Below are 21,246 nucleotides of genomic sequence, written 5' to 3'. Positions count from 1 at the left end.
AAAATGGTGGCCATCTTGAAGCATATGGGAACAACAGACTGGAGAGATTGAATATGTCCGTAAACACACCAGCCAGCTGGTCTGCGCATGCTCCGAGGATGCGGCTAAGGATGCCGTCTGGGCTGGCAGCCTTGTGAGGATTAAAATGTTTAAATGTCTTACTCACATCGGGCATGGATGAGGAGAGCCCACAGTCCTTGGTAGCAGGCCGCATCTGTGGCACTGGGTTATCCTCAAAGCAGGCAAAGAAGGTGTTTAGTTTGTCTGGAAGCAAGACGGTGTCTGCGATGTGGCTGGTTTTTCTTTTGTTGCCCGTGATTGTCTGTAGACCCTGCCACATACATCTTGTGTCTGAACTTTTGAGTTCCGACTCCACCTTGTCCCTGTACTGGCATTGTGCCTGTTTGATTGTCTTGCGGAGGGAATAACTACACCGTTTATGTTCAGCCATATCACCAGTCATCTTGCCATGGTTAAATGCGGTGGTTCTTACTTTCAGTTTTGCACGAATGCCACCATCTATCCATGGTTTCTGGTTAGGGTAGGTTTTAATAGTCACAGTAGGTACAACATCTCTTACACACTTCCTTATAAACTCACTCACCGATTCAGCGTATACGTCGATATTATTCTCTGAGGCTACCCGGAACATGTCCCAGTCCGCGTGATCAAAACTATCTTGAAGTGTGGATTCCAATTGGTCAGACCAGCGCGGAATATTCCTTGGCACAGGTACTTCCTGTTTGAGTTTCTGCCTATAGGAAGGGAGAAGCAAAATGGAGTCGTGGTCAGATATGCCGAAAGGAAGGCGGGGCCTCGTATGCATCGCGGGAGTTATATGAGCAGTGATCCAGTGTTTTAACGGCGAGAAAGCTACAGTCAATATGAATTTAGGTAGTTTTGTTCTCAAAGTTGCTTTGTTAAAATACCCAGGTATAATAAATGCAGCCTCATAACATATGGTTTCCAGTTTGCATAAAGTCCAGTGAAGTTCCTTGAGGGCCGTCGTGGTATCAGCTTGAGGGGGGATATACACGGCTGTGACAATAACCAATGAGAATTCTCTTGGGAGATAATTCGGTTGGCATTTGAAGGGTGGCTACTTTGAAGAATATAAAATATAAAATACATTTAGATTTTTTTTGGTTACTACATGATTCCATATGTGTTATTTCATAGTTTTGATGTCTTCAATATTATTCTACAATGTAGACAATAGTGAAAATAAAGACACAGAGACAGCCTTAGTTAAGTGGTAAATGATCCTAGAGCCAACACGGAGACTGCCTTAGTGGTAAATGATCCTAGAGCCAACACAGAGACAGTCTTAGTTAAGTGGTAAATGATCCTAGAGCCAACACAGAGACAGCCTTAGTTAAAGTGGTAAATGATCCTAGAGCCAACACAGAGACAGCCTTAGTTAAGTGGTAAATGATCCTACAGACAACACAGAGACAGCCTTAGTGGTAAATGATCCTAGAGCCAACACAGAGACAGTCTTAGTGGTGAATGATCCTAGAGCCAACACAGAGACAGCCTTAGTGGTAAATGATCCTAGAGCCAACACAGAGACAGCCTTAGTGGTAAATGATCCTAGAGCCAACACAGAGACAGCCTTAGTGGTAAATGATCCTAGAGCCAACACAGAGACAGTCTTAGTGGTAAATGATCCTAGAGCCAACACAGAGACAGCCTTAGTGGTAAATGATCCTAGAGCCAACACAGAGACAGCCTTAGTGGTAAATGATCCTAGCTCCAACACAGAGACAGCCTTAGTTAAAGTGGTAAATGATCCTAGAGCCAACACAGAGACAGCCTTAGTTAAGTGGTAAATGATCCTACAGACAACACAGAGACAGCCTTAGTGGTAAATGATCCTAGAGCCAACAGAGACAGTCTTAGTGGTAAATGATCCTAGCTCAAACACAGAGACAGCCTTAGTTAAAGTGGTAAATGATCCTAGAGCCAACACAGAGACAGCCTTAGTTAAGTGGGAAATGATCCTAGCTCCAACACAGAGACAGCCTTAGTTAAGTGGGAAATGATCCTAGAGCCAACACAGAGACAGCCTTAGTGGTAAATGATCCTAGAGCCAACACAGAGACAGCCTTAGTTAAGTGGTAAATGATCCTACAGACAACACAGAGACAGCCTTAGTGGTAAATTATCCTACAGACAACACAGAGACAGCCTTAGTTAAAGTGGTAAATGATCCTAGAGCCAACACAGAGACAGCCGTAGTGGTAAATGATCCTAGAGCCAACACAGAGACCGTCTTAGTGGTAAATGATCCTGGAGCCAACACAGAGACAGTCTTAGTGGTAAATGATCCTAGAGCCAACACAGAGACAGCCTTAGTTAAGTGGGAAATGATCCTAGAGCCAACACAGAGACAGTCTTAGTTAAGTGGTAAAGGACCAAAAATCCCAAAGCCTGGGACCAAGAGACATGGAGAGAGAGCCTTTTAACTATCCCAAAGCATAGGACCAAGAGGCATGGAGAGACAGCCTTTTAACTATCCCAAAGCCTGGGACCAAGATGCATGGAGAGGCGGCCTCTAGTTACTTTGACCCCAGCCTCTGCAATAACCTGCCTGAGAACCTGAGGGGGGCTGAAACTGTGGACATATTTAAGAGATCTTGAAACACATTTGTAGCTTTGCTTTTCAGTCATTCAGGGTGTCATTCTTTTGCTTTTTTTAATCTTGTTTGTTGTGTAGTACATATTTCAGCTTTTAATTTCATAGTTTTCTTTCCTGAAAGCACATTGTGTTGCATTCCATGTCTGAAATGGGCTGTATAAATAAAGATTGATTTGATATAGTCCCCAATCACGTGGGGTTTGTTTACAAGCACACAGAGATGAGAGACCAGAGCCTTGTGAGTCACAACGATGAGAGACCAGAGCTGGATGGCTAGCTGACTGGATGGCTAGCCATCATCCAGCTAGCCATCCAGTCAGCTAGCAATCCAGCTAGCCATCCAGTCAGCTAGCAATCCAGCTAGCCATCCAGTCAGCTAGCAATCCAGCTAGCCATCCAGTCAGCTAGCAATCCAGCTAGCCATCCAGTCAGCTACCAATCCAGCTAGCCATCCAGTCAGCTACCAATCCAGCTAGCCATCCAGTCAGCTACCAATCCAGCTAGCCATCCAGTCAGCTACCAATCCAGCTAGCCATCCAGTCAGCTACCAATCCAGCTAGCCATCCAGTCAGCTACCAATCCAGCTAGCCATCCAGTCAGCTACCAATCCAGCTAGCCATCCAGTCAGCTACCAATCCAGCTAGAAAAGAGAACACCTTTATTTAACCAGGTAGGCTAGTTGAGAACAAGTTCTCATTTGCAACTGCGACCTGGCCAAGATAAAGCATAGCAGTGTGAGCATACAACAAAGAGTTACACATGGAGTAAACAATTAACAAGTCAATAACACAGTAGAAAACAAAGGGGGGGTCTATATACAATGTGTGCAAAAGGCATGAGGTAGGCAAATAATTACAATTTTGCAGATTAACACTGGAGTGATAAAAGATCAGATGGTCATGTACAGGTAGAGATATTGGTGTGCAGAAGAGCAGAAAAGTAAATAAATAAAAACAGTATGGGGATGAGGTAGGTGAAAAGGGTGGGCTATTTACCAATAGACTATGTACAGCTGCAGCGATCGGTTAGCTGCTCAGATAGCCGGAGTTTGAAGTTGGTGAGGGAGATAAAAGTCTCCAACTTCAGCGATTTTTGCAATTCGTTCCAGTCACAGGCAGCAGAGTACTGGAACGAAAGGCGGCCAAATGAGGTGTTGGCTTTAGGGATGATCAGTGAGATACACCTGCTGGAGCGCGTGCTACGGATGGGTGTTGCCATCGTGACCAGTGAGCTGAGATAAGGCGGAGCTTTACCTAGCATAGACTTGTAGATGACCTGGAGCCAGTGGGTCTGGCGACGAATATGTAGCGAGGGCCAGCCGACTAGAGCATACAAGTCGCAGTGGTGGGTGGTATAAGGTGCTTTAGTGACAAAACGGATGGCACTGTGATAGACTGCATCCAGTTTGCTGAGTAGAGTGTTGGAAGCCATTTTGTAGATGACATCGCCGAAGTCGAGGATCGGTAGGATAGTCCGTTTTACTAGGGTAAACTTGGCGGCTTGAGTGAAGGAGGCTTTGTTGCGGAATAGAAAGCCGACTCTTGATTTGATTTTCGATTGGAGATGTTTGATATGAGTCTGGAAGGAGAGTTTGCAGTCTAGCCAGACACCTAGGTACTTATAGACGTCCACATATTCTAGGTCGGAACCATCCAGGGTGGTGATGCTAGTCGGGCATGCAGGTGCAGGCAGCGACCGGTTGAAAAGCATGCATTTGGTTTTACTGGCGTTTAAGAGCAGTTGGAGGCCACGGAAGGAGTGTTGTATGGCATTGAAGCTTGTTTGGAGGTTAGATAGCACAGTGTCCAAAGACGGGCCGAAGGTATATAGAATGGTGTCGTCTGCGTAGAGGTGGATCAGGGAATCGCCCGCAGCAAGAGCAACATCATTGATATACACAGAGAAAAGAGTCGGCCCGAGAATTGAACCCTGTGGCACCCCCATAGAGACTGCCAGAGGACCGGACAGCATGCCCTCCGATTTGACACACTGAACTCTGTCTGCAAAGTAATTGGTGAACCAGGCAAGGCAGTCATCCGAAAAACCGAGGCTACTGAGTCTGCCGATAAGAATATGGTGATTGACAGAGTCGAAAGCCTTGGCAAGGTCGATGAAGACGGCTGCACAGTACTGTCTTTTATCGATGGCTGTTATGATGTCGTTTAGTTCCTTGAGTGTGGCTGAGGTGCACCCGTGACCGGCTCGGAAACCAGATTGCACAGCGGAGAAGGTACGGTGGGATTCGAGATGGTCAGTGACCTGTTTGTTGACTTGGCTTTCGAAGACCTTAGATAGGCAGGGCAGGATGGATATAGGTCTGTAACAGTTTGGGTCCAGGGTGTCTCCCCCTTTGAAGAGGGGGATGACTGCGGCAGCTTTCCAATCCTTGGGGATCTCAGACGAGATGAAAGAGAGGTTGAACAGGCTGGTAATAGGGGTTGCGACAATGGTGGCAGATAGTTTCAGAAATAGAGGGTCCAGATTGTCAAGCCCAGCTGATTTGTACGGGTCCAGGTTTTGCAGCTCTTTCAGAACATCTGCTATCTGGATTTGGGTAAAGGAGAACCTGGAGAGGCTTGGGCGAGGAGCTGCGGGGGGGACGGAGCTGTTGGCCGAGGTTGAAGTAGCCAGGCGGAAGGCATGGCCAGCCGTTGAGAAATGCTTATTGAAGTTTTCGATAATCATGGATTTATCAGTGGTGACCGTGTTACCTAGCCTCAGTGCAGTGGGCAGCTGGGAGGAGGTGCTCTTGTTCTCCATGGACTTCACAGTGTCCCAGAACTTTTTGGAGTTGGAGCTACAGGATGCAAACTTCTGCCTGAAGAAGCTGGCCTTAGCTTTCCTGACTGACTGCGTGTATTGGTTCCGGACTTCCCTGAACAGTTGCATATCACGGGGACTATTCGATGCTATTGCAGTCCGCCACAGGATGTTTTTGTGCTGGTCGAGGGCAGTCAGGTCTGGGGTGAACCAAGGGCTGTATCTGTTCTTAGTTCTGCATTTTTTGAACGGAGCATGCTTATCTAAAATGGTGAGGAAGTTACTTTTAAAGAATGACCAGGCATCCTCAACTGACGGGATGAGGTCAATGTCCTTCCAGGATACCCGGGCCAGGTCGATTAGAAAGGCCTGCTCACAGAAGTGTTTTAGGGAGCGTTTGACAGTGATGAGGGGTGGTCGTTTGACTGCGGCTCCGTAGCGGATACAGGCAATGAGGCAGTGATCGCTGAGATCCTGGTTGAAGACAGCGGAGGTGTATTTGGAGGGCCAGTTGGTCAGGATGACGTCTATGAGGGTGCCCTTGTTTACAGAGTTAGGGTTGTACCTGGTGGGTTCCTTGATGATTTGTGTGAGATTGAGGGCATCTAGCTTAGATTGTAGGACTGGCGGGGTGTTAAGCATATCCCAGTTTAGGTCACATAACAGAACAAACTCTGAAGCTAGATGGGGGGCGATCAATTCACAAATGGTGTCCAGGGCACAGCTGGGAGCTGAGGGGGGTCGGTAGCAGGCGGCAACCGTGAGAGACTTATTTCTGGAGAGAGTAATTTTCAAAATTAGTAGTTCGAACTGTTTGGGTATGGACCTGGAAAGTATGACATTACTTTGCAGGCTATCTCTGCAGTAAACTGCAACTCCTCCCCCTTTGGCAGTTCTATCTTGACGGAAGATGTTATAGTTGGGTATGGAAATCTCTGAATTTTTGGTGGCCTTCCTGAGCCAGGATTCAGACACAGCAAGGACATCAGGGTTAGCAGAGTGTGCTAAAGCAGTGAGTAAGTCAAACTTAGGGAGGAGGCTTCTGATGTTGACATGCATGAAACCAAGGCTTTTTCGAACACAGAAGTCAACAAATGAGGGTGCCTGGGGACATGCAGGGCCTGGGTTTACCTCCACATCACCCGCGGAACAGAGAAGGAGTAGTATGAGGGTGCGGCTAAAGGCTATCAAAACTGGTCGCCTAGAGCGTTGGGGACAGAGAATAAGAGGAGCAGGTTTCTGGGCATGGTAGAATATATTCAGGGCATAATGCGCAGACAGGGGTATGGTGGGGTGCGGGTACAGCGGAGGTAAGCCCAGGCACTGGGTGATGATGAGAGAGGTTGTATCTCTGGACATGCTGGTAGTAATGGGTGAGGTCACCGCATGTGTGGGAGGTGGGACAAAGGAGTTATCAGGGGTATGAAGAGTGGAACTAGGGGCTCCATTGTGAACTAAAACAATGATAACTAACCTGAACAACAGTATACAAGGCATATTGACATTTGAGAGAGACATACAGCGAGGCATACAGTAATCACAGGTGTTGAATTGGGAAAGCTAGCTAAAACAGTAGGTGAGACAACAGCTAATCAGCTAGCACAACAACAGCAGGTAAAATGGCGTAGACTAGGCAACGGGGCCAACAGATAAAACAAACAAGCAGAATGGAGTACCGTGATTTATGGACAGTCCAGCGTGCATCAGCTATGTAGCCAAGAGATCAGTGTCCAGGGGGCAGCGGTGGATGGGGAAGGGAAGCTGGACTGGCGAGTGTTATCCAGGTAAAAAAAAACGAACAATGACTAAATAGCTTGTAGCTAGTTAGCTGGTTAGCTTCTGGAGGTTCTTGAGTGTGTTCTAAAAATAAATAAAAAATAATAGCGATTCCGTATCACATTGGGTGAGGCAGGTTTCCGGAAGGTATAAACAAATTAAAAGTCAAAAGAGATAGAAAGTAAATATGGGTCCGGTGGGCGTTTGGGACGCGGCGATTCAGGCGGTTAGCAGGCCTGTGCTAACAAGCTAACAGTTTGTAGGCCCGGGCTAGACAAGGTAGCAGTTAGCGGACCGGAGCTGGACAAGCTAGCAGTTAGCAGGCAGAATTAGCAAGCAGGGAGATAGCGAGGGCTAGAGAGTTAGCCTTTGGGGGACGTCGCGATGGGGTGAGTCTGTTTATTCCTCTTCATGCGGTGACATCGATAGACCGGTCGTGGGCCCGGGTATTGTAGCTCAGGGGTATGCTACGGTGGTAGCGCAGGCCGGGCTAGCTTCAAGCTAAGTGGGTGGAAACGCTAGCCAGGGGTAATCATCCGGGGTTGCGGTTTAGCTAGATAGCTAGTTGTGAAGATCCAGCGTATTTGGAAGCTTAGGTTTAGCAAAATGTTTTTAAAGGGATAGCTATGTAAAAAACGAAAAATATGTAAAAAACGAAAACTAAACAAAGTTTTCTAGCCATCCAGTCAGCTACCAATCCAGCTAGCCATCCAGTCAGCTACCAATCCAGCTAGCCATCCAGTCAGCTACCAATCCAGCTAGCCATCCAGTCAGCTACCAATCCAGCTAGCCATCCAGTCAACTAGCAATCCAGCTAGCCATCCAGTCAACTAGCAATCCAGCTAGCCATCCAGTCAACTAGCAATCCAGCTAGCCATCCAGTCAACTAGCAATCCAGCTAGCCATCCAGTCAGCCAGCCATCCATCCAGTCAGCCAGCCATCCAGCCAGCCAGCCAGCCATCCATCCATCCAGTCAGCTAGCCATCCATCCAGTCAGCTAGCCATCCATCCAGCCATCCATGCAGTCAGTCAGCCATCCATCCAGTCAGCCATCCAGGTTCTTTGTGTTCAATACTGTGCGTAGCTAGAGCCTATATTGGATGGGTCTGTTTTCTTATATAAACAAGGTGTTGAGGGAGTCAGAGGTACACACTGTCTCTACCTACTTAGTACACATGTAGCTACCTATATGAGACTACACAGACCAACACCCTTCCAGTCCTACCACAGAGCAGGAGAGACTAAACATTTACAGCCAGGTACAACTCAGGGGCCATAACTCTCTCTCTCCTGTCTCAGTCCATGCTGCAGGTAGTGGACACCACTCTCTCTCTCTCCTGTCTCAGTCCATGCTGCAGGTAGTGGACACCACTCTCTCTCTCCTGTCTCAGTCCATGCTGCAGGTAGTGGACACCACTCTCTCTCTCCTGTCTCAGTCCATGCTGCAGGTAGTGGACACCACTCTCTCTCTCCCGTCTCAGTCCATGCTGCAGGTAGTGGACACCACTCTCTCTCTCTCCTGTCTCAGCCCATGCTGCAGGTAGTGGACACCACTCTCTCTCTCTCTCTCCTGTCTCAGTCCATGCTGCAGGTAGTGGACACCACTCTCTCTCTCTCCTGTCTCAGTCCATGCTGCAGGTAGTGGACACCACTCTCTCTCTCCTGTCTCAGTCCATGCTGCAGGTAGTGGACACCACTCTCTCCTGTCTCAGTCCATGCTGCAGGTAGTGGACACCACTCTCTCTCTCTCCTGTCTCAGCCCATGCTGCAGGTAGTGGACACCACTCTCTCTCTACTGTCTCAGTCCATGCTGCAGGTAGTGGACACCACTCTCTCTCTCCTGTCTCAGTCCATGCTGCAGGTAGTGGACACCACTCTCTCTCTCCTGTCTCAGTCCATGCTGCAGGTAGTGGACACCACACTCTCTCTCTCTCTCCTGTCTCAGCCCATGCTGCAGGTAGTGGACACCACTCTCTCTCTCTCTCCTGTCTCAGTCCATGCTGCAGGTAGTGGACACCACTCTCTCTCTCTCTCCTGTCTCAGTCCATGCTGCAGGTAGTGGACACCACTCTCTCTCTCTCTCCTGTCTCAGTCCATGCTGCAGGTAGTGGACACCACTCTCTCTCTCCTGTCTCAGTCCATGCTGCAGGTAGTGGACACCACTCTCTCTCTCCTGTCTCAGTCCATGCTGCAGGTAGTGGACACCACTCTCTCCCGTCTCAGTCCATGCTGCAGGTAGTGGACACCACTCTCTCTCTCTCCTGTCTCAGCCCATGCTGCAGGTAGTGGACACCACTCTCTCTCTCCTGTCTCAGTCCATGCTGCAGGTAGTGGACACCACTCTCTCTCTCCTGTCTCAGTCCATGCTGCAGGTAGTGGACACCACTCTCTCTCTCCTGTCTCAGTCCATGCTGCAGGTAGTGGACACCACACTCTCTCTCTCTCTCTCCTGTCTCAGCCCATGCTGCAGGTAGTGGACACCACTCTCTCTCTCTCTCTCTCCTGTCTCAGTCCATGCTGCAGGTAGTGGACACCACTCTCTCTCTCTCTCTCCTGTCTCAGTCCATGCTGCAGGTAGTGGACACCTCTCTCTCTCTCTCCTGTCTCAGTCCATGCTGCAGGTAGTGGACACCACTCTCTCTCTCCCGTCTCAGTCCATGCTGCAGGTAGTGGACACCACTCTCTCTCTCTCCTGTCTCAGCCCATGCTGCAGGTAGTGGACACCACTCTCTCTCTCCTGTCTCAGTCCATGCTGCAGGTAGTGGACACCACTCTCTCTCTCCTGTCTCAGTCCATGCTGCAGGTAGTGGACACCACTCTCTCTCTCTCTCTCCTGTCTCAGCCCATGCTGCAGGTAGTGGACACCACTCTCTCTCTCTCTCTCCTGTCTCAGTCCATGCTGCAGGTAGTGGACACCACTCTCTCTCTCGCTCTCCTGTCTCAGTCCATGCTGCAGGTAGTGGACACCTCTCTCTCTCTCTCCTGTCTCAGTCCATGCTGCAGGTAGTGGACACCACTCTCTCTCTCCTGTCTCAGTCCATGCTGCAGGTAGTGGACACCACTCTCTCTCTCTCCTGTCCACAGAGCCGAAGTCCACAGACACAGAGCCGACGTCCACAGAGCCGACGTCCACAGACACAGAGCGGAAGTCCACATCTACATTCAGGAGGATGCCATATTGAGAAGTGCCAAAACGCCTAGACTGGAGAGATACTGGAGAGCAGAGCATAAAATACTTGGTATTCCTATTAGCCTAGCTATATTCTGATGTGGCTGAAACAAGCCACTGTTGTCCAGTACAGTCCTCAAGTGACAGGGAGGGAGGAGAGGCCAGAGGAAGAGCATTAGGGAGTGAACAGAGGACAGGTCGTTAAAGAAGGATTTTGGTTCAGCATCCCTTCATCCCTCCCGAGTGTCCTTCAGAGTCCAGTGTTAGAGACAGTCGGGGACTATGGAGAGGGGAGAGGATATACGGAAGAGAGAACACAAGGAAGAGAGGGTAGCTCTTTAGAAAATGATCGTCTTCGACAGTCCCCTCACACTCCATCCCTCACTCGCCAATCAGACATTAACCTTGGCTGGAATGCTTCTATGAGTCAAGTGGGCCATAATTTTTTATTATTTTTTAAAACAGGAAGCGTTTTATTAACAACGTTACAGTCCTCACTGGCTGACTGACTGCTTTTTCAGGCCAGAGGATAAGGGTCTCTCAGTCCACTGAGGTAAAGCAGTTGCATCAGGCCAGAGGATAAGGGTCTCTCAGTCCACTGAGGTAAAGCAGTTGCATCAGGCCAGAGGATAAGGGTCTCTCAGTCCACTGAGGTAAAGCAGTTGCATCAGGCCAGAGGATAAGGGTCTCTCAGTCCACTGAGGTAAAGCAGTTGCATCAGGCCAGAGGATAAGGGTCTCTCAGTCCACTGAGGTAAAGCAGTTGCATCAGGCCAGAGGATAAGGGTCTCTCAGTCCACTGAGGTAAAGCAGTTGCATCAGGCCAGAGGATAAGGGTCTCTCAGTCCACCGAGGTAAAGCAGTTGCATCAGGCCAGAGGATAAGGGTCTCTCAGTCCACTGAGGTAAAGCAGTTGCATCAGGCCAGAGGATAAGGGTCTCTCAGTCCACTGAGGTAAAGCAGTTGCATCAGGCCAGAGGATAAGGGTCTCTCAGTCCACTGAGGTAAAGCAGTTGCATCAGGCCAGAGCTTGAGGGGGTATCAAGGGGTGAGGAAGGGGTAGGTAGGTATCTACACTGAACAAAAATAAAAACACAAAGTATTGGTCCCATGTTTCAGGAGCTAAAATAATATATATAAAAATTTTCCATGTGGACAAAAAGCTTATTTCTCTCCAGTTTTGTTCACAGATTTGTTTACATCCCTGTCAGTGAGCATTTCTCCTTTGCCATGATAATCCATCCACCTGACAGGTGTGACATATCAAGAAGCCGATTAAACATTAAGCATGATCATTACACAGGTGCACCTTGTGCCGGGGACAATAAAAGGCCATGTGACATCATCCAAAAGTATCTAAAATTGATTTTGAAGCTGAAAAAAAAAGTTGCTTCTAGATGATGTGAACATTGTGTGTGAGAAATGATGCCAATATAGGCAGTGTTTTCCACAAGCACGGAGTAGCTGCTTCCCCTCCAGGTGAAGATTGATCTGCAGTCTCTGTTGGGTACTGATCACATGCTTCATTAGCTGTTGCACAATATGATCAGGGCCTAAAACTAACTTCTTTTGAACAACAGCCACCGTGACATGTACAGTACTGGTCAAAAGTTTGTAATCACCTACTTATTCAAGGGTTTTTCTTTATTTTTACTATTTTCTACATTGTTGAATAGTAGTAAAGACGTCAAAACTATGAAATAACACAATTAGAATCATTAGATCATCCACCATGCCAGTAGATAACTAAGGCCTAGCATTAGCATCGACTCCTGTGTAGACAGATCATCCACCATGCCAGTAGATAACTACAGCCTAGCATTAGCATCGACTCCTGTGTAGACAGATCATCCACCATGCCAGTAGATAACTAAGGCCTAGCATTAGCATCGACTCCTGTGTAGACAGATCATCCACCATGCCAGTAGATAACTAAGGCCTAGCATTACATGAGTGTATGTCCGAGTGCCAGCTGAGCCTTGTTCAGAGCATAACAGTGACAACTGAACTCAGGATGTCGGGGGCAGGAAGGAGGAAAGGATGTCGGGGGGCAGGAAGGAGGAAAAGATGTCGGGGGCAGGAAGGAGGAAAGGATGTCGGGGGCAGGAAGGAGGAAAAGATGTCGGGGGCAGGAAGGAGGAAAAGATGTCGGGGGCAGGAAGGAGGAAAAGATGTCGGGGGGCAGGAAGGAGGAAAAGATGTCGGGGGGCAGGAAGGAGGAAAGGATGTCGGGGGCAGGAAGGAGTAAAGGATGTCGGGGGCAGGAAGGAGTAAAGGATGTCGGGGGGCAGGAAGGAGGAAAAGATGTCGGGGGCAGGAAGGAGTAAAAGATGTCGGGGGGCAGGAAGGAGGAAAAGATGTCGGGGGCAGGAAGGAGGAAAAGATGTCGGGGGCAGGAAGGAGGAAAATATGTCGGGGGCAGGAAGGAGGAAAATATGTCGGGGGCAGGAAGGAGGAAAAGCCATTACACAGGAAATGTCTGTGTCCCCTACAGATTGTTCTGTCCTTCCTCCATCTTCAGATGGCCAATGCATAAATGTGTGGAGTGTGTTCATTGGGGGGTGGCATCACTCAGATACAGGTAATGTAATACGTTATTAACTTTATACCATCACAGGGTTCAGCAGCTTCAATGCCTGTATTTTCCAAGACAACAGCAGAGGGAGCAGATTGACTAGCTAACCAGTTGGTTTGCTAGATTGTTGCTATAACATTAGTTAGCCGACTACCTGGTTAGTCACTCTTGGGAGGTTTCATCAGCTTTGCCATGCCAGTTACTAACTTGCTAGTGAGTTTGCTACACAAATAAACATCACATTTTAAGGCACTAGACACAACAGATTTAGCTAACTAACATTAGCTAGTTTTTGAAAAAGGACTAAAATAGCATGTAAATTACACCTCATCCAGAACTAACTACATGCAGCTAGACAAGCTAGAGTTGTCCTCACGACTCAAATAACTAACTAACTAGTAGCTTGTCAAGACAGAATGGCTACTTAGCATGTGCTAACCAACCAGGAGACAATGCACGCTAGCTAATGCTAACTAAAACAATCCCATTTATGCATTGAATAGCTATGTAGCTATCCTGATAAGACCATTGGAAAACCTGCCATTTCACCAAAAACATCCTTTCAAAAAAGTGAATATACAAAATATCAAAGTTATTCACCTGTAATTCGACGCGTTGCAACTCCCATTGCACCTTCTCCACGTCGAAGCGGGCCCATTCGTGTTGCAGGAAGTGTAGGATCCCCGGGATACTGTACGGTGACCTGGCTGCCTCCGCTGCGTCGCCCTCCGGTAGCAGTCCTTTCCCACCGCCCGATAAGATAGAGTTGTTGTTGAAGAAAACCCCGGGCCCTGCCTGTTCGTCCATGGCCTGGGCTCGGGTCACGGACAGAGTGACAGCGCCTCTTTTGTGTCGCTGATTCGTGAGATTGTTCGCCAAGCCAAATGAATGTACGGTGTTCAATCGGAAGGATAGTAACTACTACCGTATACTGACAGTTCTCTCTCTCTCTCTGTGTCTCGGGCTTTCTGACAGCTAGCTGTCATTGACTGACGTCGGAGAACATCATCACGCCCACACCATGTATGGGTGTAGTCAGAAAACACACAAGACCACATGGGGACACATCAACACTGAGTGGACAAACCATAAGGAACACAATTTGCATAATAAAAACATTTACATACAACTCCGTCAATTTAAGATATTTGTATCTATTGATTGTATTTACCTGTTTTGCTCTAGGACGCCCACGTACCTCACAAGACTAGTCTGAAAGTCCCCTCTAACTGTCGGGTAAATGAATAGAAGTTTTGGAAAGGTTGCTGGATCGAATCCCAGAGCAGACAAGGTAAAAAATATGTTGTTCTGCCCCTGAAGGAGGCAGTTAACCCACTGTTCCCCTGAAGGAGGCAGTTAACCCACTGTTCCCCTGAACAAGGCAGTTAACCCACTGTTCCCCTGAACAAGGCAGTTAACCCACTGCTCCCCTGAACAAGACAGTTAACCCACTGTTCCCCTGAACAAGGCAGTTAACCCACTGTTCCCCTGAACAAGACAGTTAACCCACTGTTCCACTGAACAAGGCAGTTAACCCACTGTTCCCCTGAACAAGGCAGTTAACCCACTGTTCCCCTGAACAAGGCAGTTAACCCACTGTTCCCCTGAGCGAGGCAGTTAACCCACTGTTCCCCTGAGCAAGGCAGTTAACCCACTGTTCCCCTGAACAAGGCAGTTAACCCACTGTTCCCCTGAGCGAGGCAGTTAACCCACTGTTCCCCAGAGCAAAGCAGTTAACCCACTGTTCCCCTGAACAAGTCAGCTAACCCACTGTTCCCCTGAGCAAGGCAGTTAACCCACTGTTCCCCTGAACAAGACAGTTAACCCACTGTTCCCCTGAACAAGACAGTTAACCCACTGTTCCCCTGAACAAGGCAGATAACCCACTGTTCCCCTGAACAAGGCAGTTTAACCCACTGTTCCCCTGAACAAGACAGTTAACCCACTGTTCCCCTGAACAAGACAGTTAACCCACTGGTCCCCTGAACAAGACAGTTAACCCACTGTTCCCCTGAGCAAGGCAGTTAACCCACTGTTCCCCTGAGCAAGGCAGTTAACCCACTGTTCCCCTGAACAAGACAGTTAACCCACTGTTCCCCTGAGCAAGGCAGTTAACCCACTGTTCCCCTGAGCAAGGCAGTTAACCCACTGTTCCCCTGAGCAAGGCAGTTAACCCACTGTTCCCCCGAACAAGACAGTTAACCCACTGTTCCCCTGAACAAGACAGTTAACCCACTGTTCCCCCGAACAAGACAGTTAACCCACTGTTCCCCTGAACAAGACAGTTAACCCACTGTTCCCCTGAACAAGACAGTTAACCCACTGTTCCCCTGAACAAGACAGTTAACCCACTGTTCCCCTGAACAAGACAGTTAACCCACTGTTACCCCAAGCAAGGCAGTTAACCCACTGTTACCCTGAGCAAGGCAGTTAACCCACTGTTCTCTGGGATTAAGGCAGCCCCCCTTACCTCTCTGAATCAGAGCGGTGGGGCTCCTGAGTGGTGCAGCTGTCTAAGGCACTGCATCTCAGTGCAAGAGGCGTCACTACAGTCCCTGGTTCGAATTCAGGCTGTATCACATCCGGCTGTGATTGGGAGTCCCATAGGGCGGCGCACAATTGGCCCAGAATTTCCAGGTTTGGCCAGGGTAGGCCGTCATTGTAAATAAGAATTTGTTCTTAATTGACTTGCCTAGTTTAATAAAGGTTCAAATAAAATAAATGTGGAAGACACATTTCAGTTGAAGGTATTCAGTTGGTCAACTGACTAGGTATCCCCCTTTGTTGGTCAACTGACTAGGTATCCCCCTTTGTTGGTCAACTGACTAGGTATCCCCCTTTGTTGGTCAACTGACTAGGTATCCCCCTTTGTTGGTCAACTGACTAGGTATCCCCCTTTGTTGGTCAACTGACTAGGTATCCCCCTTTGTTGGTCAACTGACTAGGTATCCCCCTTTGTTGGTCAACTGACTAGGTATCCCCCTTTGTTGGTCAACTGACTAGGTATCCCCCTTTGTTGGTCAACTGACTAGGAATCCCCCTTTGTTGGTCAACTGACTAGGTATCCCCCTTTGTTGGTCAACTGACTAGGTATCCCCCTTTGTTGGTCAACTGACTAGGTATCCCCCTTTGTTGGTCAACTGACTAGGTATCCCCCTTTGTTGGTCAACTGACTAGGTATCCCCCTTTGTTGGTCAACTGACTAGGTATCCCCCTTTGTTGGTCAACTGACTAGGTATCCCCCTTTGTTGGTCAACTGACTAGGTATCCCCCTTTGTTGGTCAACTGACTAGGTATCCCCCTTTGTTGGTCAACTGACTAGGTATCCCCCTTTGTTGGTCAACTGACTAGGTATCCCCCTTTGTTGGTCAACTGACTAGGTATCCCCCTTTGTTGGTCAACTGACTAGGTATCCCCCTTTGTTGGTCAACTGACTAGGTATCCCCCTTTGTTGGTCAACTGACTAGGTATCCCCCTTTGTTGGTCAACTGACTAGGTATCCCCCTTTGTTGGTCAACTGACTAGGTATCCCCCTTTCCCTTATATATGGAGACTGTTTAGTGCCAAAAATAAGGGGTTAAATATATTTGTTTCTTAATTCACTCAGACATAGGACAGGCTCAGCCAGAAGAGTACTGGACAGCCCCCTGGTTCCTCTCTAGGTTTCTTCCTAGGTTCTGGCCTTTCTAGGGAGTTCCCAGCCACCTTGCGTCTACACCTGCATTGCTTGCTGTTTGGTGTTTCAGGCTGAGTTTCTGTATAGCACTTTGTGACATCTGCTGATATAAAAAGAGCTTTATAAATGCATTTGATTTGATTTTAATTTGACACTTCACAACAAACTTCCTTTAGATTTTTTTTGGGGGGGGACTCTGTCGTTTAATGTTGTGAATCTGTTATTCAATGTGTTTGTATTGGCTAATAGCAGTACAGACCAAAATATATTTTCATCAAATATTATTTTTGATATTTTTTTATACTTTAATAAGGGGTCATAAAATTCAAAACCAAATAGCAAAATGATCCTTGGTATGACCTTAAAACAATTTCATATAGCTTAGACAGAGCTAAGACTCTTATGGGTTAAAGAAGGATTTTGAATGGGGTATGGTACTAGGTAGTAGGTACACCACTTTGACTGCCTCAAATAAAGGGCCCTATTCAATACTCTTTTACAAATATTTGATTAAGTTTAGGTGCTTTCATTTTACACAACAATAACTTGACTATCTGTCCTCTATCATCCTGTTTAGACTAGCAGAGGAGTGAGGTATCTGGTTTAATTCATTGATTGACTGATTGATGATGGATGATTGGTCGATTGGTTGATTGACTGATTGATGATGGCTGATTGGTTGATTGACTGATTGATGATTGGCTGATTGGTTGATTGATGATGGCTGATTGGTTTATTGATTGATTGATGATGGATGATTGGTTGATTGGTGATGGCTGATTGGTTTATTGATTGATTGATGATGGATGATTGGTTGATTGACTGATTAATGATGGATGATTGGTTGATTGATTGATTGATTGACTGACTGATGGATGATTGGTTGATTGGTTGATTGGTTGATTGATGATGGATGATTGGTTGATTGATTGATGGATGATGATTGGTTGATTGATTGATGATGGATGATTGGTTGATTGGTTGATTGATGATGGATGATTGGTTGATTTGTTGGTTGATGATGGATGATTGGTTGATTGATTGATGATGGATGATTGGTTGATTTGTTGATTGACTGAAATTGTGCTACTAACGCATAAACACATCTCGTAAAGTAATTATGTTTTTGTTTGGTTAGCTTCTTCAGAAGTTCCAGCTAGGCAGGCTAACGTTAGTTAGCTAATTAATTTACTAGCTATCATACAGTAGGCGTATATTAATAATTATATATTTAATATAAGTAGACATGCACTCATAATTGACTGAAGCGCATATAAAGCACCCACAAGCTACCGGTGGCTGAAAACAGTCGTTGAGGGACAAACGAGTGACGAATTTCTGGGAAGAATTCATTCCTTCCTCGCCCTTCGCCCTGCAAGTGTAAACTCGTCAGATGTCATGATACGTAATCAAAGTGTCCACTTAATTTAATTGAGGGGAGAGGGTGTGTCTTTTGAGTGTTTGGAATGTAGCCTGGGATAACACAAAACCACTTCCTTATTTCCTTTGTGGTCTGTATTTACACAGGCAGCCCAGTTCTGATCTAGTTCATTCTTCACTAAGGCTGTATTTACACAGGCAGCCCAGTTCTGATCTAGTTCATTCTTCACTAAGGCAGTATTTACACAGGCAGCCCAGTTCTGATCTAGTTCATTCTTCACTAAGGCAGTATTTACACAGGCAGCCCAGTTCTGATCTAGTTCATTCTTCACTAAGGCTGTATTTACACAGGCAGCCCAGTTCTGATCTAGTTCATTCTTCACTAAGGCAGTATTTACACAGGCAGCCCAGTTCTGATCTAGTTCATTCTTCAATAAGGCAGTATTTACACATACTTCGCATTTCCAGTGCTTTGCCTGCTGATAGAATAGATACTTATTGTCCATTTTAATCCAAATAAATTGTTCCGCTGTCACAAGTCAAACCTCAGACGCTATGTATATCCCCCTTCCCCAAAACCTACCACTGCACAATTTAAACACTTGTCCCCCTATCCCCCCTCCCCAAAACCTACCACTGCACAATTTAAACACTTGTCCCCCTATCCCCCCTCCCCAAAACCTACCACTGCACAATTTAAACACTTGTCCCCCTATCCCCCTTCCCCAAAACCTACCACTGCACAATGTAAACACTTGTCCCCCTATCCCCCTTCCCCAAAACCTACCACTGCACAATTTAAACACTTGTCCCCCAATCCCCCTTCCCCCAAACCTACCACTGCACAATTTAAACACTTGTCCCACAATCCCCCTTCCCCAAAACATGTGTAAATACCGGACTATAAATGGTGCATTCCTGTTTTATACACTGAAAGGTTTATTCTATTCTACTGAGACATTTACTTGATGTTCGTGTTCTTATCTTTTAGTATTTCTTATCGTTTCCAGAAGGAATCTGCAGTCAGCATCTGGCTGGATGGTGTAGACCGTGTGTGTCCTGTACAAACAACTATTAAACCTAAAACCTTGAACTCGTATCTTGAGAATAGAATAGAATATACACACTAAATAAACAGCAGTATGTGGACACCAATTCAAATTTGTGGATTATTTCAGCCATTGCTGACAGGTGTATAAAATTGAGCCCTGCTAGAGTTGCCGGGGTCAACTGTAAGTCAAATCAAATCAAATCCTATTTTATTTGTCACATACACATGGTTAGCAGATGTTAATGGGAGTGTAGCGAAATGCTTGTGCTTCTAGTTCCGACAATGCAGTAATAACCAACAAGTAATCTAACTAACAATTCCACAACTACTACCTTATACACACAAGTGTAAAGGAATGAGGAATATGTACATAAAAATATATGAATGAGTGATGGTACAGAAAGGCATAGACAAGATGCAGTAGATGGTATAGAGTACAGTATATACATATGAGGTGAGTAATGTAGGGTATGTAAACATATAAAAGTGGCATTGGTTAAAGTGACTAGTGATACATTTTTTACCTAAATGTTTCCATTATTAAAGTGAGCTGGAGTTGAGTCAGTATGTTGGCAGCAGCCACTCAATGTTAGTGGTGGCTGTTTAACAGTCTGATGGCCTTGAGATAGAAGCTGTTTTTCAGTCTCTCGGTCCCTGCTTTGATGCACCTGTACTGACCTTGCCTTCTGGATGACAGCGGGGTGAACAGGCAGTGGCTCGGGTGGTTGATGTCCTTGATAATCTTTATGGCCTTCCTGTAGCATCGGGTGGTGTAGGTGTCCTGGAGGGCAGGTAGTTTGCCCCCGGTGATGCGTTGTGCAGACCTCACTACCCTCTGGAGAGCCTTACGGTTGAGGGCGGTGCAGTTGCCATACCAGGCGGTGATACAGCCCGCCAGGATGCTCTCGATTGTGCATCTGTAGAAGTTTGTGAGTGCTTTTGGTGACAAGCCGGATTTCTTCAGCCTCCTGAGGTTGAAGAGGCGCTGCTGCGCCTTCTTCACGATGCTGTCTGTGTGAGTGGACCAATTCAGTTTGTCTGTGATGTGTATGCCGAGGAACTTAAAACTTGCTACCCTCTCCACTACTGTTCCATCGATGTGGCTAGGGGGGTGTTCCCTCTGCTGTTTCCTGAAGTCCACAATCATCTCCACACACCAGCCCTCCGGTGGCAGCTCCCCTCACCAGGCTTCCTGTGCATGTCCAGAGCCCAGTACTCCCTGTTCCTCCTCCCCGCACTCACCCTGAGGTGCGTGTCCTCGGCCCAGTACCACCAGCACCGGCACCACGCACCAGGCCTACAGTGCGCCTCGTCTGTCCAGAGCTGCTAGAGTCTCCCGTCTGTCCAGAGCTGCTAGAGTCTCCCGTCTGTCCAGAGCTGCTAGAGTCTCCCGTCTGTCCAGAGCTGCTAGAGTCTCCCGTCTGTCCAGAGCTGCTAGAGTCTCCCGTCTGTCATGAGCCGCCAGAGTCTCCCGTCTCTCATGAGCCGCAAGAGTCTCCCGTCTGTCATGAGCCGCCAGAGCCGCCAGTCAGCCAGGATCTTCCAGAGCCGCCAGTCAGCCAGGATCCGCCAGAGCCGCCAGTCAGCCAGAAGCTGCCAGAGCCGTCAACCAGCCTGAGCTACCTCTCAGTCCTGCGCTACCTCTTAGTCCTGCGCTACCTCTTAGTCCTGCGCTACCTCTTAGTCCTGCGCTACCTCTTAGTCCTGCGCTACCTCTTAGTCCTGCGCTACCTCTTAGTCCTGCGCTACCTCTTAGTCCTGCGCTACCTCTTAGTCCTGCGCTACCTCTTAGTCCTGCGCTACCTCTTAGTCCTGCGCTACCTCTTAGTCCTGCGCTATCTCTCAGTCCTGAGCTACCTCTCAGTCCTGAGCTACCTCTCAGTCCTGAGCTACCCCTCAGTCCTGAGCTACCCCTCAGTCCTGAGCTACCTCAGTCCCGAGCTGACCCTCAGTCCGGTGCTGCCCCTCAGTCCAGTGGGGCTCTCTGTTAGGGTTCTTAGGCCAAGGTCGGTGGCGAGGGTCGCCACTCAAAGGACGCTAAGAAAGCGGACTAAGACTATGTTGGAGTGGGGTCCACGTCCCGCGCCAGAGCCGCCACCGTGGATAGACGCCCACCCAGACCCTCCCCTATATGTTTAGGTGTGCGGCCGGGAGTCCGTACCTTTGGGGGGGGGGTACTGTCACACCCTGGCCTTAGTTATCTGTGTTTTCTTTATTA

General features: G+C 47.7%; 1 protein-coding gene across 3 annotated transcripts in view; it reads right to left on the bottom strand.

Annotated features, from left to right (window-relative positions):
• Positions 1-13,904, bottom strand: part of LOC109870146 (striatin) — a 60,345-nt gene extending 46,441 nt beyond the window's left edge. The window contains exons 1-2 of one of the 3 annotated variants that reach the window (XM_031804763.1): positions 13,522-13,902; positions 605-755 (exon numbers count right to left, since the gene is read on the bottom strand). In XM_031804763.1, the coding sequence (XP_031660623.1) occupies positions 605-652 (48 nt within the window). In that variant the 5' untranslated portion in view covers positions 653-755; positions 13,522-13,902. Of the gene's footprint in view, positions 1-604; positions 756-13,521 lie in introns of all 3 variants that reach the window. The other 2 variants (XM_031804761.1, XM_031804762.1) reach the window with 2 other exon arrangements.
• Positions 13,905-21,246: the final 7,342 nt, after the last annotated feature.

This window comes from Oncorhynchus kisutch, linkage group LG25 (assembly GCF_002021735.2).
Source record: "Oncorhynchus kisutch isolate 150728-3 linkage group LG25, Okis_V2, whole genome shotgun sequence".
Taxonomy (NCBI): Eukaryota; Metazoa; Chordata; class Actinopteri; order Salmoniformes; family Salmonidae; genus Oncorhynchus; species Oncorhynchus kisutch.
Note: the sequence above shows the minus strand (reverse complement) of the source record. Positions and strands in the feature narration are given on the sequence as shown.